This window comes from Engraulis encrasicolus, chromosome 2, assembly GCF_034702125.1.
Source record: "Engraulis encrasicolus isolate BLACKSEA-1 chromosome 2, IST_EnEncr_1.0, whole genome shotgun sequence".
Taxonomy (NCBI): Eukaryota; Metazoa; Chordata; class Actinopteri; order Clupeiformes; family Engraulidae; genus Engraulis; species Engraulis encrasicolus.
Genome location: NC_085858.1, coordinates 55,236,674 through 55,263,552, shown reverse-complemented (window position 1 = coordinate 55,263,552; position 26,879 = coordinate 55,236,674). Strand labels below are relative to the sequence as shown.

General features: G+C 42.5%; 4 protein-coding genes across 6 annotated transcripts; 1 reads left to right on the top strand and 3 right to left on the bottom strand.

Moving 5' to 3' along the window:
- Positions 1-6: 6 nt before the first annotated feature.
- On the bottom strand, positions 7-11,080 carry mcoln1b (mucolipin TRP cation channel 1b). Its single transcript, XM_063192161.1, has 13 exons — positions 10,946-11,080; positions 9,953-10,197; positions 9,610-9,777; positions 8,594-8,750; positions 7,752-7,833; positions 7,128-7,224; positions 6,346-6,445; positions 5,915-6,021; positions 4,759-4,908; positions 4,182-4,283; positions 2,894-3,016; positions 2,128-2,334; positions 7-192 (listed from the first exon to the last, which is right to left on the bottom strand). Exons 1-13 carry the CDS (start codon positions 11,001-11,003, stop codon positions 52-54), a joined length of 1,737 nt encoding a protein of 578 aa, XP_063048231.1. The 5' UTR covers positions 11,004-11,080; the 3' UTR covers positions 7-51.
- Positions 11,081-11,599: 519 nt separating this feature from the next.
- Positions 11,600-15,627, bottom strand: LOC134441882 (uncharacterized). Of its 2 annotated transcripts, none has more exons than XM_063192306.1 (7): positions 15,260-15,627; positions 14,885-14,922; positions 14,416-14,706; positions 13,898-14,266; positions 13,285-13,703; positions 12,388-12,557; positions 11,600-11,748 (listed from the first exon to the last, which is right to left on the bottom strand). In XM_063192306.1, the coding sequence occupies exons 1-5, from the start codon at positions 15,405-15,407 to the stop codon at positions 13,494-13,496; spliced, it is 1,056 nt and encodes a 351-aa protein (XP_063048376.1). In that variant the 5' UTR covers positions 15,408-15,627; the 3' UTR covers positions 11,600-11,748; positions 12,388-12,557; positions 13,285-13,493. The 2 variants fall into 2 exon arrangements, with proteins under 2 accessions (XP_063048376.1, XP_063048385.1); XM_063192315.1 differs by having other exon boundaries at positions 13,898-14,263.
- A 91-nt stretch (positions 15,628-15,718) lies between these two features.
- On the bottom strand, positions 15,719-17,497 carry trappc5 (trafficking protein particle complex subunit 5). The gene is made up of 3 exons (XM_063192325.1): positions 17,440-17,497; positions 16,739-17,011; positions 15,719-16,650 (listed from the first exon to the last, which is right to left on the bottom strand). The coding sequence occupies exons 2-3, from the start codon at positions 17,006-17,008 to the stop codon at positions 16,354-16,356; spliced, it is 567 nt and encodes a 188-aa protein (XP_063048395.1). The 5' UTR covers positions 17,009-17,011; positions 17,440-17,497; the 3' UTR covers positions 15,719-16,353.
- A 2,606-nt stretch (positions 17,498-20,103) lies between these two features.
- Positions 20,104-26,200, top strand: pglyrp6 (peptidoglycan recognition protein 6). Of its 2 annotated transcripts, none has more exons than XM_063192217.1 (5): positions 20,104-20,223; positions 21,965-22,813; positions 23,139-23,349; positions 24,950-25,247; positions 25,609-26,200. In XM_063192217.1, exons 1-5 carry the CDS (start codon positions 20,148-20,150, stop codon positions 25,621-25,623), a joined length of 1,449 nt encoding a protein of 482 aa, XP_063048287.1. In that variant the 5' UTR covers positions 20,104-20,147; the 3' UTR covers positions 25,624-26,200. The 2 variants fall into 2 exon arrangements, with proteins under 2 accessions (XP_063048287.1, XP_063048279.1); XM_063192209.1 differs by having other exon boundaries at positions 21,962-22,813.
- Positions 26,201-26,879: the final 679 nt, after the last annotated feature.

Sequence of the window (26,879 nt, the reverse complement as noted above, 5' to 3'; positions counted from 1 at the left end):
CACGCACACGCACGCACACACACACACACACACAGAGGAGTGTGACCTCTCTCACTGGTCAAAGCAGCAGAATAGAGAGCATGAGGTGGGCTCAGCCCCCCTGAACTTCCCTGAGCAGGGTGTGTCGGTGCACTGGGCTATGAAGGCATGCAGCTCTGTGACGTGGCACTGCTCCTGGGCCTGGGTCTGCTGCTGCAGGGGACACACACACACAGACAGAGAAGAGAAATACAACACAGGGGGTCAGAGGTCAGAGTGAGTCACATGATCACATCTTCACCTTCAATGACGTTTGGTTTTAAAGATGCACTGTGTAGGATGGTGGCCAGAGTAGGTATTGCAACTGTGCTGCTTATTGAAACTGTGCTGCCTATTGGCAAATTTGAATATTTACTAAACAATAAACTGATATTTACTAGTGTGGCCAAATTACAGTAAGCGTCTAAAAATGTCTATTTCTGGTCATTCAAAATGGTAGATATGTATGAGAAGTGCAATTTCCCCAGTCATAAGGAATACTTAAAATTTGATGGTGGTGGTCAGAATTCAAGAAAAACTTAACATTTGTGAATGGGCAGCATGCATTCTGGAAATAAACTGCTAAAGTATTACACAATGCACCTTTAAGTACCAGATTCACATTATATTTCTATTATAAAATAGAAAGAGTATTGATGTAATATAGAACATTATACATTACTACAGTATTATCTAGGGCTGTGAAATATATCGAATTTATATTGTGATATCAATATTACTGTCAAACAATATCAAATTTCATAATATCAATTTAAAACAATATTTTTGTCATTTGTCTACACTGCCAAAAGGTAGGTTATGCTAAGCGCAATACATTCCCCTCCACTTGAGGCATTGTGAGCAGGCCTGCTACTCAACATTCATGCAGAACACCACTGTGTATTTCTCTATGGCCTTCCACTCACACTGCTGAAGGGAGGGCAGATTGTAAATTGTTCAGCACAATTATTTGTCTTTAAAAGAAATATCGTCTAAAAATATTGTGATATCAATATTGACTGAAATAATCGAGATAATGATTTTTCTCATAATCGAGTGGCCCTTGAATTATCTATCTAACATGTCTATCTTACATATCTATCTTACAGGCCATATATCATGATATGGCAAAAAACTATGTTCTGCTTGTTAAGCATTTGACTTTCACCTTGTTTTTTCTGCTTCATATCACATTCTCACGTTCAAGTTCACGTTCAAGTTTCAAGTTTCAATTTTATTGTCCCCAAAGGGGCAATTAAGTGTGCAGCAAGTCAACAACATATAGACAACAGATAACAGGACAAACCATAAAGTGCAGGGTTTAAAACATGACCATAAATAGGGTTAAAAGTAGCATAAGAAACATCATAATAAATAAAACAAAATAAAAATTACACATCACACCATAAAATGCCATAAAAGCACACCAAGGATATAGCCAGTGATCAATTAGGATTGGAATTTAACAGGGAGATGGCACTGGGGACAAATGAAAACCTAAACCTATTAGTTTTGACAGAGGGGAACCTAGTAAACTAAATGTGGAACCAACATGAAACCACAAATCTTTCAATATCACTCAACCAGAAACTGGAAGCAGCCAACACCTGTCATCTGCCAGAAAAGGCAACATCTCAAGTCATGAGGTACGCTCACAGAAATAAAATCTATTTTGTGAACCTCCTGCCTTCAGATATTAAAAACCCTGCCCCATTTCAACTGAATCAGGTGATTCACATAAGCACTCAAATACTCAAGTTGGCGTGACATGACATGTGTTAAGTGGCACAGGTAGAAGGGAAAACATCACACATTTTTCAAGATTTTACGTTATCTACCTTAGCGATCATGTAATTCTAGTCTGAGACGGAAAGTATTGCTGACCATGGTTGTCTAGTGCTAGTGCCACTTCAAAACTGCATTTTTACACAGTTACTCATAATAAAGTAGAATTTGGGCATTTGGTCTCATGATGTCCTATTTCCTAATCCCATAGGTGTGGAGTATTTACCATGATTTTAACACAGTTATATAATCAAATCGAATTTGGACATTGGATGTCACGATGTCATAGTTCTGAATCCCATAGCTGAGGCGTATTGTATTTACCATGATGGTGTCGTAGGCCCCGGTGATGAGCGCGATGAAGAGGGACAGCACCATGTAGATGAAGAGGGAGATGAAGGTGTACAGGTAGACCTGGCTGAACACCCACACCAGCGTGCCGCTGTGCTCCATCTCCGAGAAGGTGGCGAACATGTCGTCCCCGTTGATCAGCGAGAACAGGCACTCCGACACCGTGGACAGCGACCGAAACTGGAAGGGCAGGGCAAGGGCAAGTCACCACTTGGCTGAGGCTGAGGCTGAGACTGAGACCGAGAGCAGGTTTCATATCCTTAAAAATAGTCTTTTTTTCACCAGAACTGCAACTTTACTTCTTCCTTGTGGCTGCTTAGGTGCTTTTTCCTTACTCGGATTAGCAATATCAATCCATGTCTGCCAGACATCAATGGTTGATAGAAGCCTTTGGCATTCTGCAGTATTTTCCTCTTAGTTCTACATGCCTTATATAAAACTATCTGGGAATTCTAAAACATTTTGAGTTCATTTTCTTAATCATCATATGTGTGTGTGTGTGTGTGTGTGTGTGTGTGTGTGTGTGTGTGTGTGTGTGTGTGTGTGTGTGTGTGTGTGTGTGTCTGTGTGTGTGTGTCTGTGTGTCTGTGGAGTCAGTGCACCTTGATATGGTACATGGACATGGAATTCTAAAAAAAATTAAAACTTGTTCATGAGTTCATTTTTTTAAAAACATAATCAACATATGTGTGTGTGTGTGTGTGTGTGTGTGTGTGTGTGTGTGTGTGTGTGTGTGTACCTTGACGTGGTATGGTCCCAACACTATCCATCCACAGAAGACGTATCCCATGTAGATGGCGGCCGCACAGCAGCAGAAGCGGATCACGTTGGGGAACGCAGCCCGCAGCGTCACGATGAGGATCTGAGGCACACAGGGCAAATGGCAAATGGTAAATGGACTGCATTTATATAGCGCCTTTCCACTCCTTCGAGCACTCAAAGCGCTTTACATTGTATGCCTCACATTCACCCATTCACACTCACATTCACACACCGGTGGCCGTGGCTGCCACGCAGGGTACCACCCTGCCACCAGGAGCAACTTGGGGTTAAGTATCTTGCTCAAGGACACAACGATGGAGTCAGGCCGAATGGGGCTCGAACCTGCAACCTTTGGGTTGCCAAACGGCTCCTCTACCACCTGAGCTAGCACCGCCCCGGCGGGGTTCTTAAATTTACACTGAAACTAACATAGAAATGTAACATATAAAGATACTGTTTAGAACACCCATGGCAATATCATTCCGTATCACAGATGATTAATTGGTAGCAATTAAAATGTAATGCATTTTGTTGTTGTTAAAAAGTTTGGTAGTGTTTCTGACTTTGCATTTTTTCCTCAATTTTTCTCTACTGCTAAGCGGGCCCAACACTGAAGAAGGTTAAAGGACCAGTTCAGTCAATTTCAATATGCTGTTGTATTGCTCGCCTCACGCTACCCTTGACTTGTCAGTACCCGGTGATGCCACATTTTTTGGCTAAGCCCTTTCCGAGATATGAGCTATTCTAATGGGGGCAGCGTAAGTTTATATATTTTTTAAAATGAACATAGGCCTACTCCATTACTCACATTTTCCCAAAAGGTACCGCTGTTTGCTAGTTGTTTGCTGATGTTGTATAACCTTTCAGATGTTTTTGGGAAGAAATACAAATGTTTTTTTTTATGTAAATAAAGCGCTGCCCCCATTACAATGACCAAGTTCTCGGAAAACGCTGAAAAATAAGAAAAAAACTCAGATACTGACAAGTCCAGGGTAGTGTGAGCATTACAACTGCATGTTGAAATTGACTGAACTGGTCCTTTAAGACCGAAACATCTGATGAGCAATTAAGTCCAAGCAGCTAGGAGTGCTGTCCTGTCTCCTTTATTTTGAATATTTCTTAGGGAATGAGCAACCAGTTGATTTTTACTTTTGTTGAGCTGAGCTTGGAGCTTGGAGGCTTACGCCCCACTTTGAGAAAAACTGGTTCAAAGCCAGATTACAACCGCACCATCATAAAAACATGAAGTAAGAGGCAGCTCTTACATTGTACTTCTGGAAGAAGCTGAGGTATCGGATGACGCCCACCCACACCAGCAGGGTAGAGGTGCCAAGCAAGATGGCACACAGGTCATACGAGGCATTTCCCTGTTGGTAACATCAATATTTATGAACATCCATTATTGTACATCACATAACCTGAGCATTTGCTTTATAATATGATGCCAATAAACCACTACTTATGACCAAATTAGCAATTCCTAATCAAGTAATTAAGTTAACCTGTTAAGACATGACATTAAAATAAAATTGCTGTTACCAGAATGGCAATGACCAAGTCATAGTGTATTACTAAAGGCCCTGTGTTATGTCATAGTACTGTAGTACTATAGTAGTTAACTTTTCAATGGCTACTGCAGCCTTCCACTGGTCTCCACTGGTAGAACGGCGTGCATTATGGGGCTATGAAGACTTAAGACACTTTTTTGAGGTTTATTAAGAAAATAAGAGACAACATGCAACATACTTTAGTATAATACTGGAAATATGAAAGCATAAAAGAGGACAATCTTCTTCTTGAGTATTTTAGGTGCTTGTGTAAATTATCTGCCAAAGTCCACACCTTGGACTCGATGCCAATCTTGATGAAGCTGCCGATGATGGTGAGGACATCACTGACGATGAGTAGGATGTACCAGCCGTTAATGAACTCCATCCTGTCTCCCCAGCACACACTACGCGCCAGCCTCTGCCTGAAGAACTGCACAAACTCCTGAGGGAGGGAGAGAGGGAGAGAGAGAGAGAGAGAGAGAGAGAGAGAGAGAGAGAGAGAGAGAGAGAGAGAGAGAGAGAGAGAGAGAGAAATGTTACTTGATACTTGAATTTGATATTTGATGTGCCTGTTTTGCAAATAGCTCTATTAAACTCAATGAAATTGAGAGGGGAAAAAAACATAAAACTAATAACACTTTTATTATCTGATGACTTATCATGTTTTTCTCCAAATCGATCAAGTGACAGAAAATGAAATGAGATTCAGTCAGAAGCTAATACCATGAACTGAAAATAAAATCATGTGGAGATACGTACAAATCAATCTCAACGTAATTTGTGAGGTAAACAAAAAAAAAGATGGAATGGTGATGTGAGAGTGTACCCTTGTCTATCCCTAGCCAATGAACCAATGAATAGCATTTTAGTGCAGATAGAAGTGCCAGCGATCATTTTTATGACATTACCAAGTCTTACATGACAGTTACCATTTTGGTAACAACAAGTTTCCCAAAGGCTGAAGCAGGCCTGTACAAGCTGATAGGTATTTGCTTGCAGGTGTGACTACTTCAAAAGATGTCACTTGAAAGAGCGTAACAGTACAACACTACTACTGTATACTTACGGACCAACCGATTTACTGTGTACGTAGAAATGGGCATTTCGGCCTGTCAAACCTTTGGTAACAAAAGACATGTCGTCGCCTCTAGCAGAAACCTTGTATCTCCACGATTACTATTATTATTTTTTTTAAATCGTTTTCTATTCATTATAAAACATAAATTAATACTACTGGTCAGTCTTCATGGGTACTGCATGCATATGTATGATAAATTATTTAATAACCAACTTTAATGTTGAAATGATTATTTATTTATAGAAAATAGTGATTTATAAATAGAAGTAAAAAACAATGAAAAGTGGAGATACAAGGTTTCTGCTGGACAACGATGATGATATACAAAATCCTGAAGGCTCTGGGGTTTTAAGCAGGCCATAGATCTCACATGCTGCAGGACAACCCCTCTGAGGATGGAGCGGCCACACAGCAGGAGGGAGAGCACACACACCACAGCCACGATGATGTCAAACGCCACCCGCGCATAGCTGTCCGCTGGGAGGACAGAGAGAGTGAGAAAGATAAGGCTGTGAGAAGATGACACAGCAGAATATTCAGGCAACAGAAGTTACAACATGACTGTCATAAGGGTCGGGTTTACCACTAAGCAGAGTATTAGGCACCGTTGCCATTGGAGGTCATTAGTCTATTTTATTTTTTAATACCTGAGGAGGGAAGAGACTTTGGGCATTGGCATGCTTATGATAAGGTCAAAGGGGCATTGGGATGCTTATGATGAGGCCCAGGAGGCGTTTATTCCAAAGAGGTTGATAATCAAATGGGTTTAGTTTAGGGCAGTGATTAAGGCAAGGGCTTTACCTTGTCCATAGATGTTCTGCTCCTTGCACTCCTTGATGGTGGCCTGGTTCTGAAGGCTGATCTTCACTCTGCCGCTGTGGGCCTGGTTGTCTAGTAGGATCTGTCAAGGCACACAACACACACTGGCTATGACACACTGGATATGACACATACTGTATTCTAAATATTTACACGCATAATGTCATCCAACATTGCATACTGTGCGAGAAAATTTTGAATAATCTCCATATGAAAGGGAAAGGAAATGACACCAACACATTCTGAGTTGCAGAAGAGATTATGTATGGACTCTCTGCCCTCATTAGAGACTTTTAAGAGGTAAACTAATACAGTATACACAGAGGAGTGTCATTGTTTCTGACTATGCAGCACATAGGCTACTTTTTTTTATCTCAAAATACGTTTTATGTAAACTTATTCTTCTTAATGTGCTTTTTGTACATTTATTTTCCTTTTTGTCTATGTGTTTGTCTGTGTCTGTAACTATATGTATGCTGCCATTTTGACCAGGACTCCCTGGCAGAAGAGACTGTAGTCTCAATGGGACAATCCTGGCTAAATAAAGGATAAATGAAAAATTCTACTCTCAACAACACTACTCTGAGTCATGAATAAGAAGACGCACTCCCATGCAAATATGACAAGGTTTTGGAATGATCAATTCCATGTATTCGTCAGAAACTCAAGTTGAGTTGTCCAATGACTTGAAACAAAATTATGTAGAGACATCTTGATATCTGTCAGAAGTTATGCAGACATGAGAGCCTCAAAGCAGACTTTACCGTGATGAAGAAAGTGTAGCAGTCTGGGATCTCGTTGTTTATAATGGTCTGAAGATTGATGGCCTTCAGCTGGAAGTCAATGGTTACGTTTATCAGCCTGTGGGAATGCAGAGATTCATGAGATGCAGAGAATGCAGGCAGATTTTAGATGTTAGGGTGCACACACAGTGGAAAATATTTCTCCACACAAGCACACTTCAAAGATTGGATCATGTAAGAATGGCATGACATGTTTCCATGGCTGCCTGCGCATGATTGGATTCTATGAGTCACCAAGGTCAGCAGAAAATATTTTATATAGTTCCTCAAAAGTCTGCAGAGAATTTACTATTTTGAGATTTGTTATAGTGTCATAACAGATTTTAAATTGCACTCCTGCTTCCCCTTATAATATCTAATGCTGTACTAACTTTTGGCCATGATGGCCTCGTCATAATTCTACAGTAGAAGTGCGTATACGTGTGTGTGTGTGTTTTGTGGTGTGTGTGTGTGTGTGTGTGTGTGTGTGTGTGTGTGTGTGTGTGTGTGTGTGTGTGTGTGTGTGTGTGTGTGTGTGTGTGTGTGTGTGTGTGTGTGTGTGTGTGTGTGTGTGTGTGTGTGTGTGTAAAAGAGGGAGAGATATACTTGTGAAATTTCAGCGTGAAGTTCTTGTAGTCCTGAGTGGCAGTGAGAGTCGGCTCTGAGGGGGGGTCTAGTCCTCTGCAGTCTAGATGATAAGATTTAAGATACAATTCAGACAACACAACATAAAACTGCAGACAATGATGATATGCTTTAATGTAATTACATTTATTACAACATATGAAGAGTTCAGATGCAAAAACCCCTAACTCCATTTCAGAAGACCTGCACTTCTATATTTTCAGAGAACCCTGTTGTTGGTTTGGTTTAAATTCATGTACTTGATAATAGATATAAATAGTTATATTACAAAAATTAAATAAAAAAACTTGCAATTTTGATAGCTTTGTATTAAATAAAAATGAATTAAGATTATTTTCTGAAAAGGCAATTAGGGGGTTTTGCATCTGAACTCTTCATATATTCATGTTTAATCACTGGCATTTCACAGCACTTATCATTGACCACTAGGTGTATCAGAGACTCTTGTTTCCCAAATGATAGTTAATCATTTAAGTTGCCCAATTTTTCCATGAACATGACCTTGTTTCATTAATGGAAAAGTTATCTGGGTTTAAAGCAATGGTTGCTGATTTTTCAAAAGGAAGGGGGGAACAATAGCCCTTTTGTGCAGATAGGATTGTCGCAATCCCACTCACTAATAAAAACATTGCTATGCCATTACTGACAATCTTGAATAACAGAATAAGACAAGGTCATTTCAATTTTGGTGACAATACGGTTATAACAGTGGCTCTGCATTAAATGGCTAAATCTCTGATATCTTTGGAGTGATGTACAGTTGTAAGATTAAACGTGAACTGACAACAACAAATTGCTTTTACCTCTCATGACATGTGGGTCAATATCAAAGGTGTCGTTGACGGGGTCGATGTGGCCCTTTTTGTAGTAGTATTGACACAAGGTGAGCGCACTGCCGTTCACACCCACACCTGGCACATACGCATAGCGCCCAATCGAGATGTCTGCCAAACTCAGGTACTGGGTCAGAGAAGAGAGACGTTCGCTTGTTTAACTGCAAAGAATATGACTAAAAAGTGATTATGTACACACTGATATGTTAAAGATATGTCATGTTGAGTGGCTGGGGCAATGTTATATTCTGTACATGGTTATCTGAATCTTCAGACAGATTATACAAGCTACAGGATTTTCCATGCCTGACAGTAAAAGAATATCCTGAGCCTGGAAATTTAACCATTTTTGAAATTAGAACAACTTGACCTTATTTTATTCTTGCAAACAACGTCCGTCAAGCAGTCACGGAGACTGAATATTATCAGCCCTGCTTTCCCTTTAAGAATTTCTCTCTTCCTCTCTTCCTTACCTACTTTACCTCCCTCTCTCCCAATGATGTCGTCAGCATGTTTTGAGTTCCTGTTTCTTTCCCCCCATGACTAGGCTACTGATAGTTCCTCCTCAGTGAGTGTGTGTGTGGTACCAAGTAATGACTAGACATCCCAAAAAAGTAACAACTGTGTAACAACAACGTATTATGAGACAAGTGCATAACAATGGAGTATATCAACACAAGGATTAATACCAGTTTTTTGTGCTATTGTGGGTGATGATATCAAACTACCACACTAAGGGTGCGTTCCTAAACTGCCACCCTGAGCACTCGGAGCACGCAACAATTAGAGATCAGACTTTGAAACCATCTGTCTAAATTCTGAACTGGCATTCATTCATCAAGTGTGGCATGCTTGCGCTCCCCCCCCCCCCCCCCCCAAATCCAATATTCTATTTTTCTGCGCATCAGGTTCAGTTTACAAACGCACCCAAAGACTTTGCAGAGGCTGTGGTGAAGCCCCAAGCAGGTGAAGGACTACATGCGTACCTGGTCTATGGCGTAATACATGTGGTCGTAGACCTCGCTCTGCGTGTGCACAGCCAGTGGGGAGTCAGGGTCATCCTGGTAGTCCTGCAGGAAGAGGTGTCTGAAAGCGTCTGTGTTCTCATCTTTGAACGTTACGACCATCTGGTTGCTCAGGCCAAAAAGCACCAACTTGGAGTGGTGTGTTGGGGGGTTGGAAAGAGAAAGAGACCAGACAAACATCAGCATGCTGTTTTCTTATTCACAGGCTACACATTGTTTACATGTAGGTGAATTATTATATTCCAAATATATGTAAACAAACTAAACAAAAACAAAAACAAAAAACGTTATGTTGCGGGGGTACCTGTATTGTGACAATGACAATCTTGAGAAGCTGCAGACCGAGTTTGTATGGTTTACGGCCTTTGGCATGAAATTTATCACAGGGACTCATGAAGAAATACTTCATTTTTCTCCGGAGCTCCTCTTCCTCATGTTCCAGCTGTTGCTGCAGCAGTGATCCGTCAAGGTCGGCTGGCCGATGGTCAGCCTGTCCCTTACAGGCGTTTGCGCCATAGCTTGTCACTGTGGTAAGCAGTTTGTCCTTTTCTGAAACAAAACCCAGCAGATAAAAGTGTGAGGAGAACAAGATAACATCATTAGGAGAGCGCGTAATTCATTCAGTTCGAATGGTTCTGTTTACACAGGACTCGTGTAACGGAGGCTAACTAGCACAGAGTTGGCGTGGAACGTTGGTAAACCTCCCTCCGATAGCCTCATACAGTCTCGTGCCGTTGGGCCGAGAGACTAGTCTCTTGGCCCAGCGGTATCGTACTGTGTCTCCCATTGCCGAACCGTTGTAGTTGACGAGGTCGCACGTTCGATCCCCGAGGGGGGTGAACAGGTGCAAGATGACCTCCGTCACAGTGGTGCCGCTGACCCGGGATGGGAGTGAGGTTTAAGGGGGAGAGTGTAACGGAGGCTAACTAGCACAGAGTTGGCGTGGAACGTTGGTAAACCTCCCTCCGATAGCCTCATACAGTCTCGTGCCGTTGGGCCGAGAGACTAGTCTCTTGGCCCAGCGGTATCGTACTGTGTCTCCCATTGCCGAACCGTTGTAGTTGACGAGGTCGCACGTTCGATCCCCGAGGGGGGTGAACAGGTGCAAGATGACCTCCGTCACACTCGCCACTGTTACGCATGGGTTTCAGGGTTACAATTTAACCAAATTGTAGTCCATTACTCCATTCAATGACTTTGGTACATTTACAACTTACAACAAATGAACAAAAGGGAGCTTTGCCCCGTCAGATATAGCTTTTCCACTCAAATATTTACGATGAATGACATTACCAACCTGTAACGTTGTCGTCCTCGTCATCGGAGATATGACGATTGTATTCCGAAGATGCCATGGCAATCTTTTAAAGATGTTAAACAGCTTAGGCGACAACATTAACGAATGTGCACAACAACAACATGGCACATTTTGCAAAACCCCATAGATTGCAGTACATTAAGGACAACAGCTCTCCACCCAGGGTACACCGCAAAGCATAAACACACCACGATAAACAATGATCTACTTCCGTGTGGGGGGTCACGTGCTAAAACCATGTGATGTCACCCCACTAAGTGCAGCACTTTGCATCAAAGAAAGAACTTGGATAAAAATGTATCTGCAAATCTGGGGGCCTAATTTATTGCCAATTATATAACTGTGTTTCAGGGACACTATGAAGCACGCATTACATTGTTATTAGCATAGCCTACTGTGCGTTGCATCAGCCTCATTGCTGAAATCTTGCTGCTGGTCAACAATGACAGCTATTTATTCCATGTTTGTTCTTTCTAGTTTGGCCTAACAGGTTTTTTTTCCTTTTTATAACTTAATTGTAAACAATTATTATCATATTATTGTATAATTATTATTATTATAGGCCTACAGGTGGAAGTAGCCTAACAGCTGGACTGGTCTGGTCAGAATAATGGCTAATCATAACACAAAATCTTTTAATTTTTCAGTTTTTCATTTCCAATTTTTTATTTTATTTGTTCTCTCATTGTATTCTTAAAGAAAAACTCCAGATATCGGACCCAATAGAATTCTTTGTGGAAGCCAACATTCTGGGCTATGGGGCAGCAAGTGTGGACGAGCACCTGAAACAGAAAATATTTAGTTATAACACCTTAATTGAAGTGGGCCTTTCATGCAGTTGGTATCGCCATTCCATCACTGTTTACTGAAAAAGCTTCATGAAATAATTACCATGACATTGTCAAGAGTCTCAGGTAACAGATCAAGAGATGATAATAATAATAATAACAATAATAATAATAATAATAATAATAATAATAATAATAATAATAATACATTTTATTTTAATTGCCTTTCAAGATACCCAAGGACACTTTACAATCAAAACAGATAGATAACAATAGAGAGAGTATAACAAAGCTTCAATGAATTAACAATAGGAGAATAGTTAAAATGCAAAATAAAATAGAAATAAAAATGAAATTAACTAAAATAAGAAAACAAAAAAGTAGAATACATTTGAAAATAAAATAAAAATGAAAAAATAAACTGATAATTAAAGTGGAAGTGCCTGTCAGTGTGATTGAAATGCAGAAGTGAATAGGTGTGTCTTACGCTTTGAATTAAAAGCAGACAGTGTATGGCCATTAGCCTACCAAATCATTGTCATTTTAGTGGCAATAAGGTTATAACACAGGAAAGGGTTAATTATATAAGTTATGAGATCTGCCAATAATACCATTTTACAAAATACTATTTACCTTTAAGGCAAAATAGCTTCCTCCAATCTCACATTTGGTCTGGTTTATCAGGCTATTCCTCAAGGCCTGCGAGATCTTGTTCCGCCAGACTCGGATGATGATCATCAAATAGACAATTCTTCCCCTGTTTGCAGCCCACCTGTCCCACACAATATGTGGTTGCCATGATGCTGAATGAAAAACATATGAGTGAGAGAGGATATAGCAAGAGCGGATTTTAAGTCTCGTTATCGTTTCAGATAAAAATTCCTACAACTGTAGCGGCTGAGATGGTAGCCTACTATATGCAGGGTCGTTGACAGCTTTGGCAGAGCAAGTGACCCTTCCACCTGTGGGCTTCCCTGGGTAGCCTATATGCAGTATCATGTGACCTCATCTTAACTTAGGCTACAGTAGTGTTTCTCAACGGGGGCGCTACAGACGGGGGATGGACGGGGATACGGGAGGATACAGCTGACTCTGAGTGGGGGCGAGGCTTAGTTCCCATTGGGGGGCATTAGTCTATTTTATTTTTCAGTACAAAGGGGGTTGTTGGCACTGCAGGCTAACGGTGAGGTCAAGGGGGCATTTGTTCAAAAAAGGTTGAGAACCACTAATCTATAGTATAATGTGAAGACCAGCGACCTTAGATGAGCTTATTGGACCAACAGCCCCTCTTAGTTAAAATCCCTTTAAGGAGTGATCACACAGATGTCACAGACATCTTTGGCTAAAAAAGTTACTGTATCTGGCCAGACAGAACATGATATTATGCAGGCCTATTCTGCATTTTTTTTACTTTCCCCTGCGGAAAATGATATGGACGCTGTACAATGTTTAAGTAAAATTCTGAATGGACAGGGGGTCTAGGGACCTTTACTCCTCAAAGATTAGAACATAACCTGCCCAGTGCCTTACCTCATCAGCCACATGGAGCTTCTCAAACAAAGCATAAATATGATGGCAGTTCTGATCTGATGGTGATTGGTGATCGCAGTCTCTCTCATTTCTCCTCTGTTGCTCTTCAATTGCTGCTTGAGAAATGTAATATTTCCCTGCCCCTCAGCTCTCCAATATTGGCTTCAAGCCCCCTAATGTTTCTCAATTCCTAGCTCGTCTTCTATGCACTATTGACTTGTTCTCTTTGCCATACCTGGTAGCATGACTTCCCTGTGTCTTTCTAAAGGACTTCCTATTAGTTGGTATTTCTGTCCTTGACAAGCCAACTGTCTTTTAGAAATTAGAGGGGGGGCTTCCATGTGTTTGCTGCTCTGAGAACACATGTCCTTTCTTGCCTCTTCTTTACCAGCCCTGGTGTTTTCATTTTGAAGTAATATCTGGGGGAGGAGTGAACATTTAGAGCATTGAATAGGACAAAGCTCCCTTTCTGCTATTTCATAAACCTTTTTTTCCCCCCATAACTTCTCTGACATCATAGTAGGCCTATCACATAGTCTACTGTAAAGCTAATGAAAACCCAACAACGCATGTGCAGTGACACCTGAATCAGCTTTAACCAGCGTGAACTTACATCGGCTGGAGGAGGTCTTGGTGTTCCAATCTTCCTCGCCACAAGCTCAAGGGTCGTAGCTGTCTTAAGAAAGATCCCTATTTGCCCTCTTTCCTCCCATGCTTTAGCCCACCTCTCGTACATGGCAAAAGGATCAGAGTTGGTTGGTTGGCATGGCGCTGTTGCTGGTTTGCACATGCTGTTAAGGAGGTGTCCTTCAGATGTAGGTGCTACCTGAGGCCTTGAAGGATGGCCCTGGTTCTCCTCTGTCTTTGAGCCTATGCCCAAACCATAACAGCCTCCAACAGAACCAGGCCACACAGGAGCAGTGCTGGGGCACTTCTTCCTAGCAGTCCCGACAAACCCTCTGGTTCTGCAAGATTCACTCTGCTAAATATACACAAGAAAAGGGGGTTGTCAATGTTTCAGAGTAAACTGATAAAGATAAGAGTTTACAACACTGTAACCAGTGGCCTGGGTAACAGACACTGAATGTTAAACACAATATTAAGTAGAATTCCTTAAGGAATCACGAGTACCTTAAAGCCTGTGTGCTGTTTTGTCTGAGTGGGCATCTCTTTGCTTCCAGGGGGGTTGCTGGGTGACCCCTGGGGAGTATGCTCAAATACCGAGGGCTCGGTCTCTTTTGTCTTTGGCCTGGAGCTACAGCTCGACTGCAGCTGCACCACATCTGGCACAAGCTCAAGGCTCAAATTGTCCATGTTGGCTTCAGCCCATCTCCTCATGGAGTGACTCCAAGGCACGGGGGCAGATTTCATTGTTTCTCTGTCCTCAGCGACCAAATGAGGTAGGCATTGACTCGGCCCATTCTGTTAAGGTAAAAGACGTTTGTGACAAGACTGAGATACGTCAATGACCTATATTTTTCTTTTCACATCAGTGATGAAAAACCTGTTGCATTAACTTTGCAACACACACAGTAAGGTGAAAGTGAGATAACAATTTCAAGATTCAAGATTCAATTTCACCAATGTCATTATGACTTACAAGCAGTGGAGGGATTCTTCTCTGACTCATCTTGAGTCCTGTAGAGTGCAGGGAATCACAAAAATAAAAGAAATAAGGAACGGCATAAGGAATACTAAACTAAGTTGAGAAACAGGCCAGCTGTGCTGAGCCCAAGAATAAGGGGGCATAGAATTATGTCCCCATTAACATGTATTTATTAAGGGGTGGGGACCTTTCAGAGGATTTTGTGCAAAGCCTGGCCAAGGCTGTTAGTGGCCCTGCCACTGTCAGCAGGCCTACCTTGAGCAGTCCTATTTCAAATAAACTTTTTTTTTCAGTTACAAAAGAAATAAAACACTGTACAAATGGTATATTGTATGAAGAGTGATGTATACCAATTAGATTCAATCTCACCAGTGTTACAGCTGGAAGCAATGTAAACAAGAGCAATCCAAGATGGCAATCTCGACACACATGATGCGTGTGTGTGTGTGTGTGCACGCACACCTTTGGTTGGCGTTGTGTAGTGTGCACTGTGCAGACACCCTATACCTTGAGACATCTGTAGAACTTTGTGACTTGTCACACTGGAGCACTACGGCATCATAATGATAGTAGCCCTGTTGGGAAGCTGTGGCCTGACACATGATTTGGACAACTGTAAAATTTTAAGGCAAACTAAAGTTTTTCTTTTCCATCAACATCATTAACAGTACGCTTATACTAAATATTTGCAGGCAGCAATATTATTCACAGTGACTGCCTTTGATGTAGTCTTCAAAATGATGAGTGGAATTAGCAGTTGCAATGTAGTGAGAGCTAGGCCCTTTTTTGTGCCGGCTTAGTTGCATACAGTACAAGAGAAGTCACAAACACAGTAACCAAAACTCTGTTTAATCATGAGTTCACAAACTTATTATCTTTTAATATAACACCCAGCCAACTAAGAAAGTACTGGACACACAGAGTGACAGATGAATAAGACAAGATTTAAATAGTTCTGCATCACAAATATGGAAATAGGTTTCAAAATAAAACAAAAGCAGCTTTTCAGCATTATGACTGACATATAGCACACACACACACACACACAGCACTGGCTCTACTGTAATATAAACCAATACTGTATTTTTCACTAGTGGTACTAAAAAGTATACCAAGAAAAAGTGTTAGCCTCCATTTTCAGGTCAGGAGACATGTCAATGAATTATGACATCACACAACTTTCATGATCCTCAGTCTACTAAATATAATAGACAAATTTGTTTGTATCTGTCAATAGCAAAATTATATTCTCATTGCATTTAACAGTAGCTGAGAAGCACATCCATAACAAATAGGAAGTCCTTCTTGAAGCCATCCAACTCATCTTTCAGTCGTCACACACGCGCACACTCGGTCAAGTTGCACAACAACAAACATTCCATTTCTTGAGATACTTATAAGTCAGTGATGATGCAGATGCATGGACCAATCAACCATATTCCTGCTGCATTACGCAGTTTTCTCTATCTACTGTCCAGGGCTTTGTCCCGGGCGATGACCGATTCGTCAAACTTGATCATCAGCGTGGTGCCCTTGTGCCAGTGGGCAGTGACTTTTGCCGGAAAGCCACTGTGGGTCAGGATGGCCTCCACAATGCCAGCTGTGAAGGAGGCACAGTTCAAAGTACTGTTCTCTTTGGGGACAGAGATGTAGGCATTGATGAGTGGCTCCTTCTCAATGATGTAGTAGGTCTTGTCATCGTCATTGGCCTGCTCCAGTTTGTCAGCCTCCTTCCCAAATAGAGCTTTCCATACAGACACCTGCAAAACAATGTATTGAATAAAAAAACAGGCCTAGCTGCTGAATGAAAGTCAAAACAGTCAGGCCTACATTCCCAGGGATATTTACCTTGATAAACAGCAATATGTTGAGTACTTTTGTCTCTCTTTTGCCGTTTTTCTCACGGAGCACCAAGACATCCAGCATGCTGGCACCCACGCTCTGCCCCATGTCCGCCAGACGCGCCTGCAGTTCGGCCACGGAGTACACGCGACTCTGGCAGTACTGCACCATCTCGGAAAACAGCAGGGCGAAAGCGCTCAAACTGACCTCCGTCTTTGGACGGGTCAGAGAGCGCTCGAGAATAGCAGACTTCCCCTTAGTGAATCGGGTATCCATCTTCTATAAAGCAGAAACATTCAGAAACACATACATTAACACGACGCTATTAGTAGACTATGGCGATGACGTAGACCACAAGCAATGCATACAAAAGTAAGTCAATGCGTATTCTTTATCATAGCTAGACAAAGAAATACTGGTGGTAGAGCTCAATAAAATTATACAATCCGACTGTTCCCTCGACACTAAATCAAAACAAATTGCGTTATCTGGCCTTGCTAGTTAGCTAGCTGTGGCCGTAGTCATTGTAGCCTAGTCACACAAATGGATAAAACAAGGAGAAATTGGGCTATCAGCCAATTAGAAGTCGGCATATCTTCACTTGACAGTCACTGTCTTCGGAGGACCTCTGAATGTTGCACATTCTTCAGCAAAAACAACAATATCGCGTTACACTTACAATAACAAAATTGACAGCTTGTACTTACTAAAGCTTCCTGGTTCCCCGACTGTCACTTCCCATACGACTTCCGTTGGAGTAAAAGTGGAATACCCGCCGTTAAGATAAAAGTCCGTGTAGCGTAGGCCTACCTACTTTCATTGATATTATTAACATTAATTTCAAACAGCCTTCAGTAGCTAGTTGTGCACAAATCAATGAAAGAAACTAGTCTTCTTGGTAGCTCCACCAATAATTTCATGTTACATTAAATTGACTAGATCTGATTAATTCACCAGAATTTTTCATGTTGGGCATAAATGTTAAAGGGTTTATGAAACGAAAACAAACGGTCATTCCCATTAAAGCCTTGTTTTTTCTGATAGCATCGATGAGACTTTGAACCCAATCATCCTGGAGGAACTTGTGAAAATGGCAACTCAAAGTGTGAATTCTGTGAAATTTGGTGTGACTAATGAGCTGGGCTGTGACATCATAGAGGAGAGTCCCTGGTTTGCTAGTATGGCGATCTGAGAAAACAACACACATTTGATGGACCCACATCTTATAAAGGAACCAAAATTCTGTGTGTCGAAAAACCACACATCCAACCTCATGAGAAAAAAAAACAGCAGCACAAATCTATTTCAGAGGCACTGATACATCTGCAGAAAGTGACATGTCTGACAGGCGAAGTGACGATTGTTGACATAGCCTGACAGTTCGTTTTGTTTATGGTTACGGTTGCTAAGGGCGCTTTGCCATGACCCACAGATGACTGGCGTGTGTATTTGTTGACAAATGGGGGGCATTTTGATTCAATTGCGCGATATAGTGTGATTGAAATGCATGTAGGCTACATGCAAAAATATCATCAACTAGAGAAAAAACGGAGGTATTAGGCTGTTGGAAAAACGCCCTATATAGCCTGAGTCCTCAGCATATTTTTAGCGTTTATCATTATTATTATTTTTTGTGCTCAAAGTCACAGGCGTCGCGTGTCCCTCAGCCGGACTCTGAGGACGAGGTGTGTCCAAACGTCAGCCACACGTGCACCACAATACTAAAAACAAACAATCAACGCTTCAAAGTAGGCCTACGCTATGTGCATCTCTGTTTATTCGCTAAGCAGTAGCAGGACTTTTTCTAGGATTTTTTGGCATGAGGGAGCATCATGGCAGGTTACAGGGGGTGAAGGGGGGTGTTCCCCCCCATGAATGAGAAATTTATTAGGGGCGCTCAAATATATATATATATATATATATATATATATATATATATATATATATAAAAATAAAAGTATGAGGGTGCACCCACGGAGGTATGAGGGTGGAGCGCCCCTATTTCCCCATTCAGAAAAAGCCCTGAGTAGCCCAATCTGTGAGTTGGCTGTCCTCGACTGAGAGCACCACACTGATGTGCGGATATCCTCCCAAAACCAATTTATTGACCAGTTGAATGGCAATCAACAAAAAGTGCATATTCCGAGCGCATTTGCATCGGTTTGGCATGTAATGTGCATTACCCTTTCCTGAAAACAACATACAAAGCAGATGGACAAGGTAAAACGAGTAGCCTAAAGCAAAGCAGTGCACTCACCTGTCTTCGTGCCCGAGCAGTTACAGGGGCAGTTTCAGTCTGCACGCCGGTGATGTCAATTGTTGGAACTGCTTGAGGCAATAGCATTCTCTTCAGTCCAACCATGCCCGCGACCTCCACATTTGTGGTGAAGCACAAGGGGTGCGAAAATGTGCGAGCACAACAGTGACCACGAGCTTGCTTCAAAACCACGCATTGGATCCACAGAGCCCTAGCTTGATTTAGCCTTCTCCTTGTCGGCCACAGTTCCATCATTCTTCACAGAAGGGAACTTGTGCAAAGATATTCCTTCTGTCAAGTAGCCATTTTTGCAGCTGGCACCGTTCGGCCCTCCAGCAACACACTGCTTGACACTGCGCTTTGTTTTGGTACTAGCCGCCATTGATCTGAACAAGGTGGAATGAGGTGAACTCACCCCTTCTATGTCACGCATATCATTTGCATAAAATTTGCATGTCACCAAAAAAACACTTTTTGGGAACGTTTTAACATGACTTTTAGGACAAAATATCACCCAGACAATATCCCATTTTATTCACAAGGCTTAGAACTTTCAGAATCTGTCCTGGAAATGGTCAAATTCCTTTACTTTGTTTTCGTTTCATAAACACTTTAATGAAAACGATCATTAAAACAGGAAAGTAGCCTAGACTAACATTTTCACCATTCCAATTTGGAAAAAATGCTGAAAAATTGCTGAACTAGTTGTACAATGGGGACCAACTGTAGGCCTCCAGTTTAGCTATTCCTGAACAAACAAACATCCTTGTTGATGATTAATCACAACTCATAGGTGTGCTTTGGTGGCTTTATTCCCTGTATTACTGAATCAAAGTGATGCAGAAGCATGGGGGAAAGGTCTCAGCCCGCATGTCACTTGAGACCTTGTTTAGGCCTATAATATTCTAGACATAAAAATGTTGTGTGTGATAATAAACATAACAGTATGCAGGTGGTGTGTGCAATGGCTTATACTCCATGGCACCTGTTAACTCCCACAAAGTTTCTATCTGAGTAGCCTACTATGATAACACCTCAGCTATTGCACAACACATTTAATGGACTATAAGTAGGCAACATGTAAATGCTGCTGAGCAGTCGAGGCAGGAGGAGTTGTTGTTGCAGCACGGGGCACAGCACTGATCACAGAACAGACGCATGCTCAGTCAAATCATGGATTTTCCTTGGAAATTTCTCCTTCTCGTCTTAATAGTGGAAGGCATCCAGGCAGCTGGTGAGTGGTTCAAATGTATTTTATTCAACAGATAACGAGTGTTTTGTCTTTGCTCTAATCATAATATCTGTCAAAATGGGGTTTATTGATGGAGATTCTTATGTATAATGCTATACTATATTGATAGTTTCATATTCATTGGGTGGTAACTGATATCATTACAGTTCATATAGTATGCCCTTCAACAGAAAATACAGTCTTGAGCCAAATAATATAACATAGAAACTAAAATAAGAAACTAAAATAAGAAATGTGCAAACACATTTATTTTTTTCAAAATATATTTTTGGTGAGGCGCAGGCAGGGTAATGACCCAGGACAGATTCGATCCTCATGGGCAGTATTTAATGTAGTTGAGTGAAAAATGTTTCCAAAAACGTGCCATTCAGAAACAATATTAGGCCTTTACCAGCAATGAAATGAAAAATCCTGTTCTAATAAAATATCAAACTGTATACAGTCACAATAGGTAATGGATGTAGTGATGAAGGTTCAAAAAATTGTTATTCACAAACATCTTGCTCTTAGGAACAACATGCCAGTTTAGGTAGCCTATCTTCAAACTGCTGTCTAAGTATGGGCCCCACTGATGGCAGAATGAAGCTCTGTGCCTTTTGGGGCAATGTGGAGATTAGTTAATGCTTTTTCGAACGTCATAACAGAGAACATGCCCAGGAGGAAAGGGACAGCTTGTCACCCAAACAGTGAGGCACTGCAACCCCCCCTCCTTTAAATGACTGTTACCATGGTGTACCATGGCAGCATCACACAGCATTTTGATAATGCCCCAAAATATCCAGGATTTCATTTCCCCTCCAGTCACTGGACCCAAAGATGTGTTTAGGGTGGCAAGATCCTGTTTCCTCTTCCTCTATTTGTCAGTCCGGAATAGGTCATTAGGAAATTATGTCAAAATATCCAGGCAGCCCACCAGACTAATGTATTGTGTGTACTTCTACAGGTTACAGCTCTTTGCTTTTTGTCCCAGCTGTCACCTGAACAATGGTCAAACTGCTCTTTTTAAATTAGCGATGGCGGGACATGGTGGGTTGCTGATATAAGAAAAACAGTCAGTAATATGAAAGGGCATATTACACACATCATTCTCCCCAATTATACTCATTTGTGTGATGGACTTGTGGGATGTTTTTGCTTCCTCTTTTTAACCCTTTTTACCAGGCATGCCAATAATGGTTGAGGGTGCCATCAGATGACTGGAGAGATGAAATCATGGACATTCTGGGCCTATTGCATAATTTCCCAGACACGTTCTTTAACCCCTTAAGACGCGGCTTTATACATTTGTTGTTACCAGTATGGTATTGACCAAGTCGTGGTGCATTACTAAAGAGCCTGTGTTGTGTCATAGTATTGTAGTGCTATGGTAGTTACATTTCAATGACTATTACAGCGTGCCACTGGAGGTACAGCGCGCATTAAGGGGCTACACGTATGAGAAACAAGTGTGCGTGTCCCGGAAACAGGAAACATCCTGTCAACCTAGTGGGTCATACCGTAGCTGTTTGCCTACACCTCAGCCTTGAATACCTAAACTAAGCCTAAGTCTAAGCAACCCCATTTGGGTTGTGATGTTTGAAGTTCATGACAATGTAAATTGTAAACATTGGTTTTACATACTTGTCAGAGCGTAGAGGAATAATCTAAATATTCTGAAGTGTGTTTTAAGTTTTCCGATTCACTTTTACTAGTATTAACACATACTCACATTCGATCTCAGCAGACCTGCCCAAGCACATGAATGCCTTCCTCCATGTGGTGGAGAGTCTTGAGGCCCAGCACCCCAGCCTGGAGCCTCTCACCCTGGTGAGGGAGCTTCGTAGAGTGGCCATGCTCGACAGCCCCTTCATCCAGACATACCTGGGAGCTCTGGAGAAACACAGCAGACCCATTACAGTAAACGCCACTGTCCAAAAGTACCTGTCGTCAGTCATGCAGCACAAGGTGACGTCGTCTGGGGTGGAGAAGGGTGTGGTCCTCACCCATGATGGCACCACCGTGGCTCTGGCCCCCCTGCTGCTGGGCATCGAAGCGGGCCTGCAGACCGTCTCTAGAGGACGCGTCCGGGGGCTCCACCCTCTCACCCTGCCCAAAACCTTGGCCCTGTCCTTCCTCCATCACTTCAGAAGCCCTGTGCACTCACGTTCACCCCATTTTGGCCCAGATGGATGCTGGGACAATGTGGCCTCCCCGCAGGTGTTCACCCTCTCAGGTGAGCCCTCTCTGGCCACTGACGCCGAGATCAATGGCTGCATGGATGCTGTGATTCTGGGGATGGAGGTGTCCGACCCTGCCCGCCGTCCTGCCAAGCTGAGCACCCTGCTGAGGAGGTACTACAGCTACCGTCTGACTGCCAAGGGGCTGGGCGCCGCCCCCAGGCTCATCAGTGCCAAACGCAGGCAGAACTTGAAGCGATTGGTCAGGCCTGAACAGCTGAAGAAGCAGGTGAGGAGTGCCTTGGCTATGCACCAGAAGCTGAATAGAAGCAAGACCAAACAGCAAAAGATGAGGAGAAATACTCTTGAAAATATGGTGGAGGAAGGAGTACGTGCATTTGAACACAGGTACATGGGTAAGTAAATAGCCAGTAGCCTCATTATGTGCACCTTTCCACCAGCGGAATGTTGTATTTTTCATTGACTTTACTATCATAGTACTACACTACTACAATACATAGTCTTTAGTAACACATTATGCCATTCTAACAGGACTTGTCATTCTGACAAGAAAAAGTGTTTTTGTGTATTAACTTTCGAGGGAATATAACAGCAAGCTTCAGTTTGCAGTTACATCATAATAATACAAGCTCAATTACATTTCATCATATACCTTTCTGAATTTCATATCTGATCTCTTCATTTCTTTCCATTGCTATTTTCTCCCCCTGGCACGGGCAGTATGCCCAGCTATCATCCCACGCTGCCAGTGGGGTGCCGAGGCGTACCGGGGCGAGCCCACCATCCTCTCTCTGCCTCTGTCCTTCCTGTACATCCACCACACCTCCTCTCCCAGCGAGCCCTGCCTGACGTTTGAGGCCTGCTCCAGGGACATGCGGTCCATGCAGCGCTTCCACCAGGAAGACCGCGGCTGGGACGACATTGGATACAGGTGGGCACGCATGTCCATCCACATCATACACCAGTTACACGGTCGATGCTCTCGTCGCATTTCCAGGTTCTGATTTGTAGTAGAGTCCGTAATCTGAACAATTTTGCTGACAATAAGGTTGTAACATAGGCTCTACGCAAAGTGGGTTTTGAAACGCACCCCATCAAGTCATTGGAAATACTCCATTTTTTTTAATGATATTTTAGGGGCATTTGTGCCTTTATTGATAGGAAAGTGGAGATTATGACAGGAAGTGAGTGTGGGGAGAGAGACGGGGAAGGATCAGCAAATGACCCGGGCCGGAATCCAACTCGGGTCACCGGCGCAGCAACCCCGTGCCTCACCGTTAGCTAGGCTACGGTAGGGCGGAAATGCTCCATTTTAATTGTCTCAAAATCCTGGGAATAGGCCTGTTTGAATGACGCCCCAAAGGAGCAGTGCGGCGGGATGGCACCATGCTCAGGGTAGCTCCGTCATGGAGGAGGAATGGGGGAGAGCACTGGTTAATTACTCACCCCTGCCCACCAACCTGGTGGATCGGAAGTCAAACCGGCAACCTTTGGGCTACTGATGCCCTAACTCTTGCCCATGACTGCCCAACATAGTATATGGGCCCAGGTTAGCACTTCTAGCCAGTCTGAACTTCATTAACCTTCACTAACTGTGTGAAGGAGGAGAAATGACCTCATTGAATAGCATGACTAGTTTCGGTTTGCTCTGTCTCAGCGACAGAAGACTGGAACATGATGAATGTGTATTGGATATGTAGACATTTGTGGCCTCTAAAGGTTGAGTACAGTAACTACTGTAGGCATGTGAACAAAGACATTGACAAAAAGGTCATTCAAAGTTGCCGCACTGCAGCTCAGCCAAACCGGTTTGTAGTGTCAACAATTGTGGTAGTTTTATTATTAGGGTTAGGCAGTGTCATAATGCCAAATACCATTACAACCAAAGTGATAACCAAAGTCAAACTGGGCTAATTCCCATTGGTTAAACCCGGGGATGACTGGTGAACTAAACATACATTTTATTTTTGCCGTGGCTCTAATAGAAGGCACTAGACTGCTGCGCGGGCGACCCGGGTTTGGTTCTGGCCCGGGTCATTTGCCAGCCCCTCCCCATTTCTCTCCCTGTTCGCTTCTTGTCCACCTCTCATGCTGTCCTATCGTCAATAAAGTCGAGAAAGACCAAAAAATCTACTTCTTTTTTTTTTTTTTTTTCAGTTTTTTTTTTATTTTGGTGCACAAAAGACATACAGTAAGTAGGGTGAAACATCTGTCACTTTGTGCACCAAAAAAAATCCTTGGGTTTAGTCAACAAGAAGCAGCCCAATTTGTCCTGATTCTACTGCCCTCGACCATGAGCACCAAAAAGGCAGAACTGCAGACATCCTTCTTCCAAAGTGACAACACTTGCAAAGCACATTGCAAAACATGCCTCATATTTTTTATGCACATCAACACATATGACAAAAGCCTTCCATGCAATGTTCTTCTTACCAATATATTAGAAGCACTACGGGTGTTCAGTAGAGTGTTTCCATACCCATTAAGTACCTCAGTGCCAACAAACAATCCTATCCTGATCTGTCTTCCAGCTTTGTGGCAGGCTCCGATGGCTACATCTACGAGGGCCGGGGGTGGCACTGGCAGGGGGCCCACACCAAGGGCCACAACTCCCGGGGCTACGGGGTCTCCTTCATCGGGGACTACATGGCGCATGTGCCCTCCTCTAGTGCCCTGAACCTGGTGAAGCATGACCTGGCCACGTGCGCCGTGAGTGGGGGGCGCCTTGTGCAGGACTACGTGGTGCACGGGCACAAACAAGTGGTGGCGGGCACCTCCTGCCCTGGCGATGCCCTCTATGCCAATGTGCAAAACTGGGAGCACTATAAGGTAAGGGACTTGGACTTTTAAAATCCCTTTATTGATCCATTGCATGGTCTATAGCTCCACAAAATGGCCAATTAAAATGACCCTTATTTACAATGTACAGATACAGATTACAAATTTCAGACACAATACAAACTTCAATGACTCATGACCTGCAGTACAAAGTTTTAAGGATACAGTATGTGCTTATTCACCATGAGTTGACATCATGAAATTATTTGCTGTATGTCTGCCAAATAACCTGCTCCAGTGTTATAATTAAGCTATTACACCAACAAGGCGTGTGCAATCTACATATTTGTTTGTTCGTTTTGCTCACCCATGTTTGCATTTGACTTGTAAAACTGTCTTGGGTTTTCCACAGGAAGTCCAGAGCTGAGGACCGCAGAGCAGAGGGAGACTTATCTTGAAGCAAGAATTTACATAACGACATTAAGATGACTTACTCACCCCATTGTTTCCTTCATCCTTTCAAACTTGTGTTGACAGAGGGCTGGCCAAAAGTGTAGCCTACTCTGCATCGTATTCTATACTGTATCAAATTACTCATTTCTGCCACATTTTTTTTAAATCTTGCAATACAATATGTGACTATGTTTAAAACACAGAGTGAGCCCAATCTCATTCACTGAAGGCTGTAGACAGTGGGAAACAGTGGTGTTTGTGATTTAAGATGCTGTTTTGTTGCCCTCCTCTGGTGGAAAATGAGAAACGCACGTTAGTAATATATCGCACTTGATAGGCTATCCCAAAACTACACCCATCCAAAAATGGCCACAAATTATTCTTCAGCAATGGACAGGACAACGTCCTTGATGGATGGAAGATAGACAGGGCAAGGAGGACCTTGTATTGATAAGGGGGTCAGTTCTCTTAGCCATAGGAACGGTAGGCCTATGTCTGAAACATCATATCACAGCTGAATAAAAGTTATATTAATCAGTTTATAATTACAATAAAAGAGTTGTCCTGATATATTGTACGTTTTGTTTCTTTGTTTGTTTCATTGTTTGTTTTTGACAACAAAATGCACACTATGCACCGTAGCCTACAAGTCATTATTTAATCTCTAGGGACTTGCTGAAACAAATGAGCGGGTGTGAATTGTAGTGCACCTGTTCTCCGAGGCTTTTCTAAGGATGCAATACAGTGTATAACTGAATAATGACCATGGAAACAGATGTCGATGTTTTTTCCCGGAAAATTAGGGAAAGGGCCTGGCCATCTCCTCTTGGCAGGGAGCGAAACATTTCGTTTGAAGTGCTGACATTGAGCCTCTTCTCCAGTGTGGCGAGCAACAATACCCAGGAGTTTACCATCGATACAGTTGTATTTTACTTCACAATCCAATCAGGATTTCCATTAATTTTAGACGTGCTCGCCCCAAAGACTGGTCTGGTCCTCTATAGGCACCTGTTATAGGCTACTTGGTACAGTGCTTATTGCGCCTTTTTGGGAGAGTGTTGTAACGTTTGTAAACATGCACATGGAAAACTGTAGGCTACTTAGACATGCAAAGAGTTTGTTCTTTACAACTGAGTCATTGCAAACACACACAACACGTGCGTTAAATTAAGATAAAGATTTCCATTCAATGAGGTGGGGACCAAGGAGGGGACTACAGGGTTCGCACAG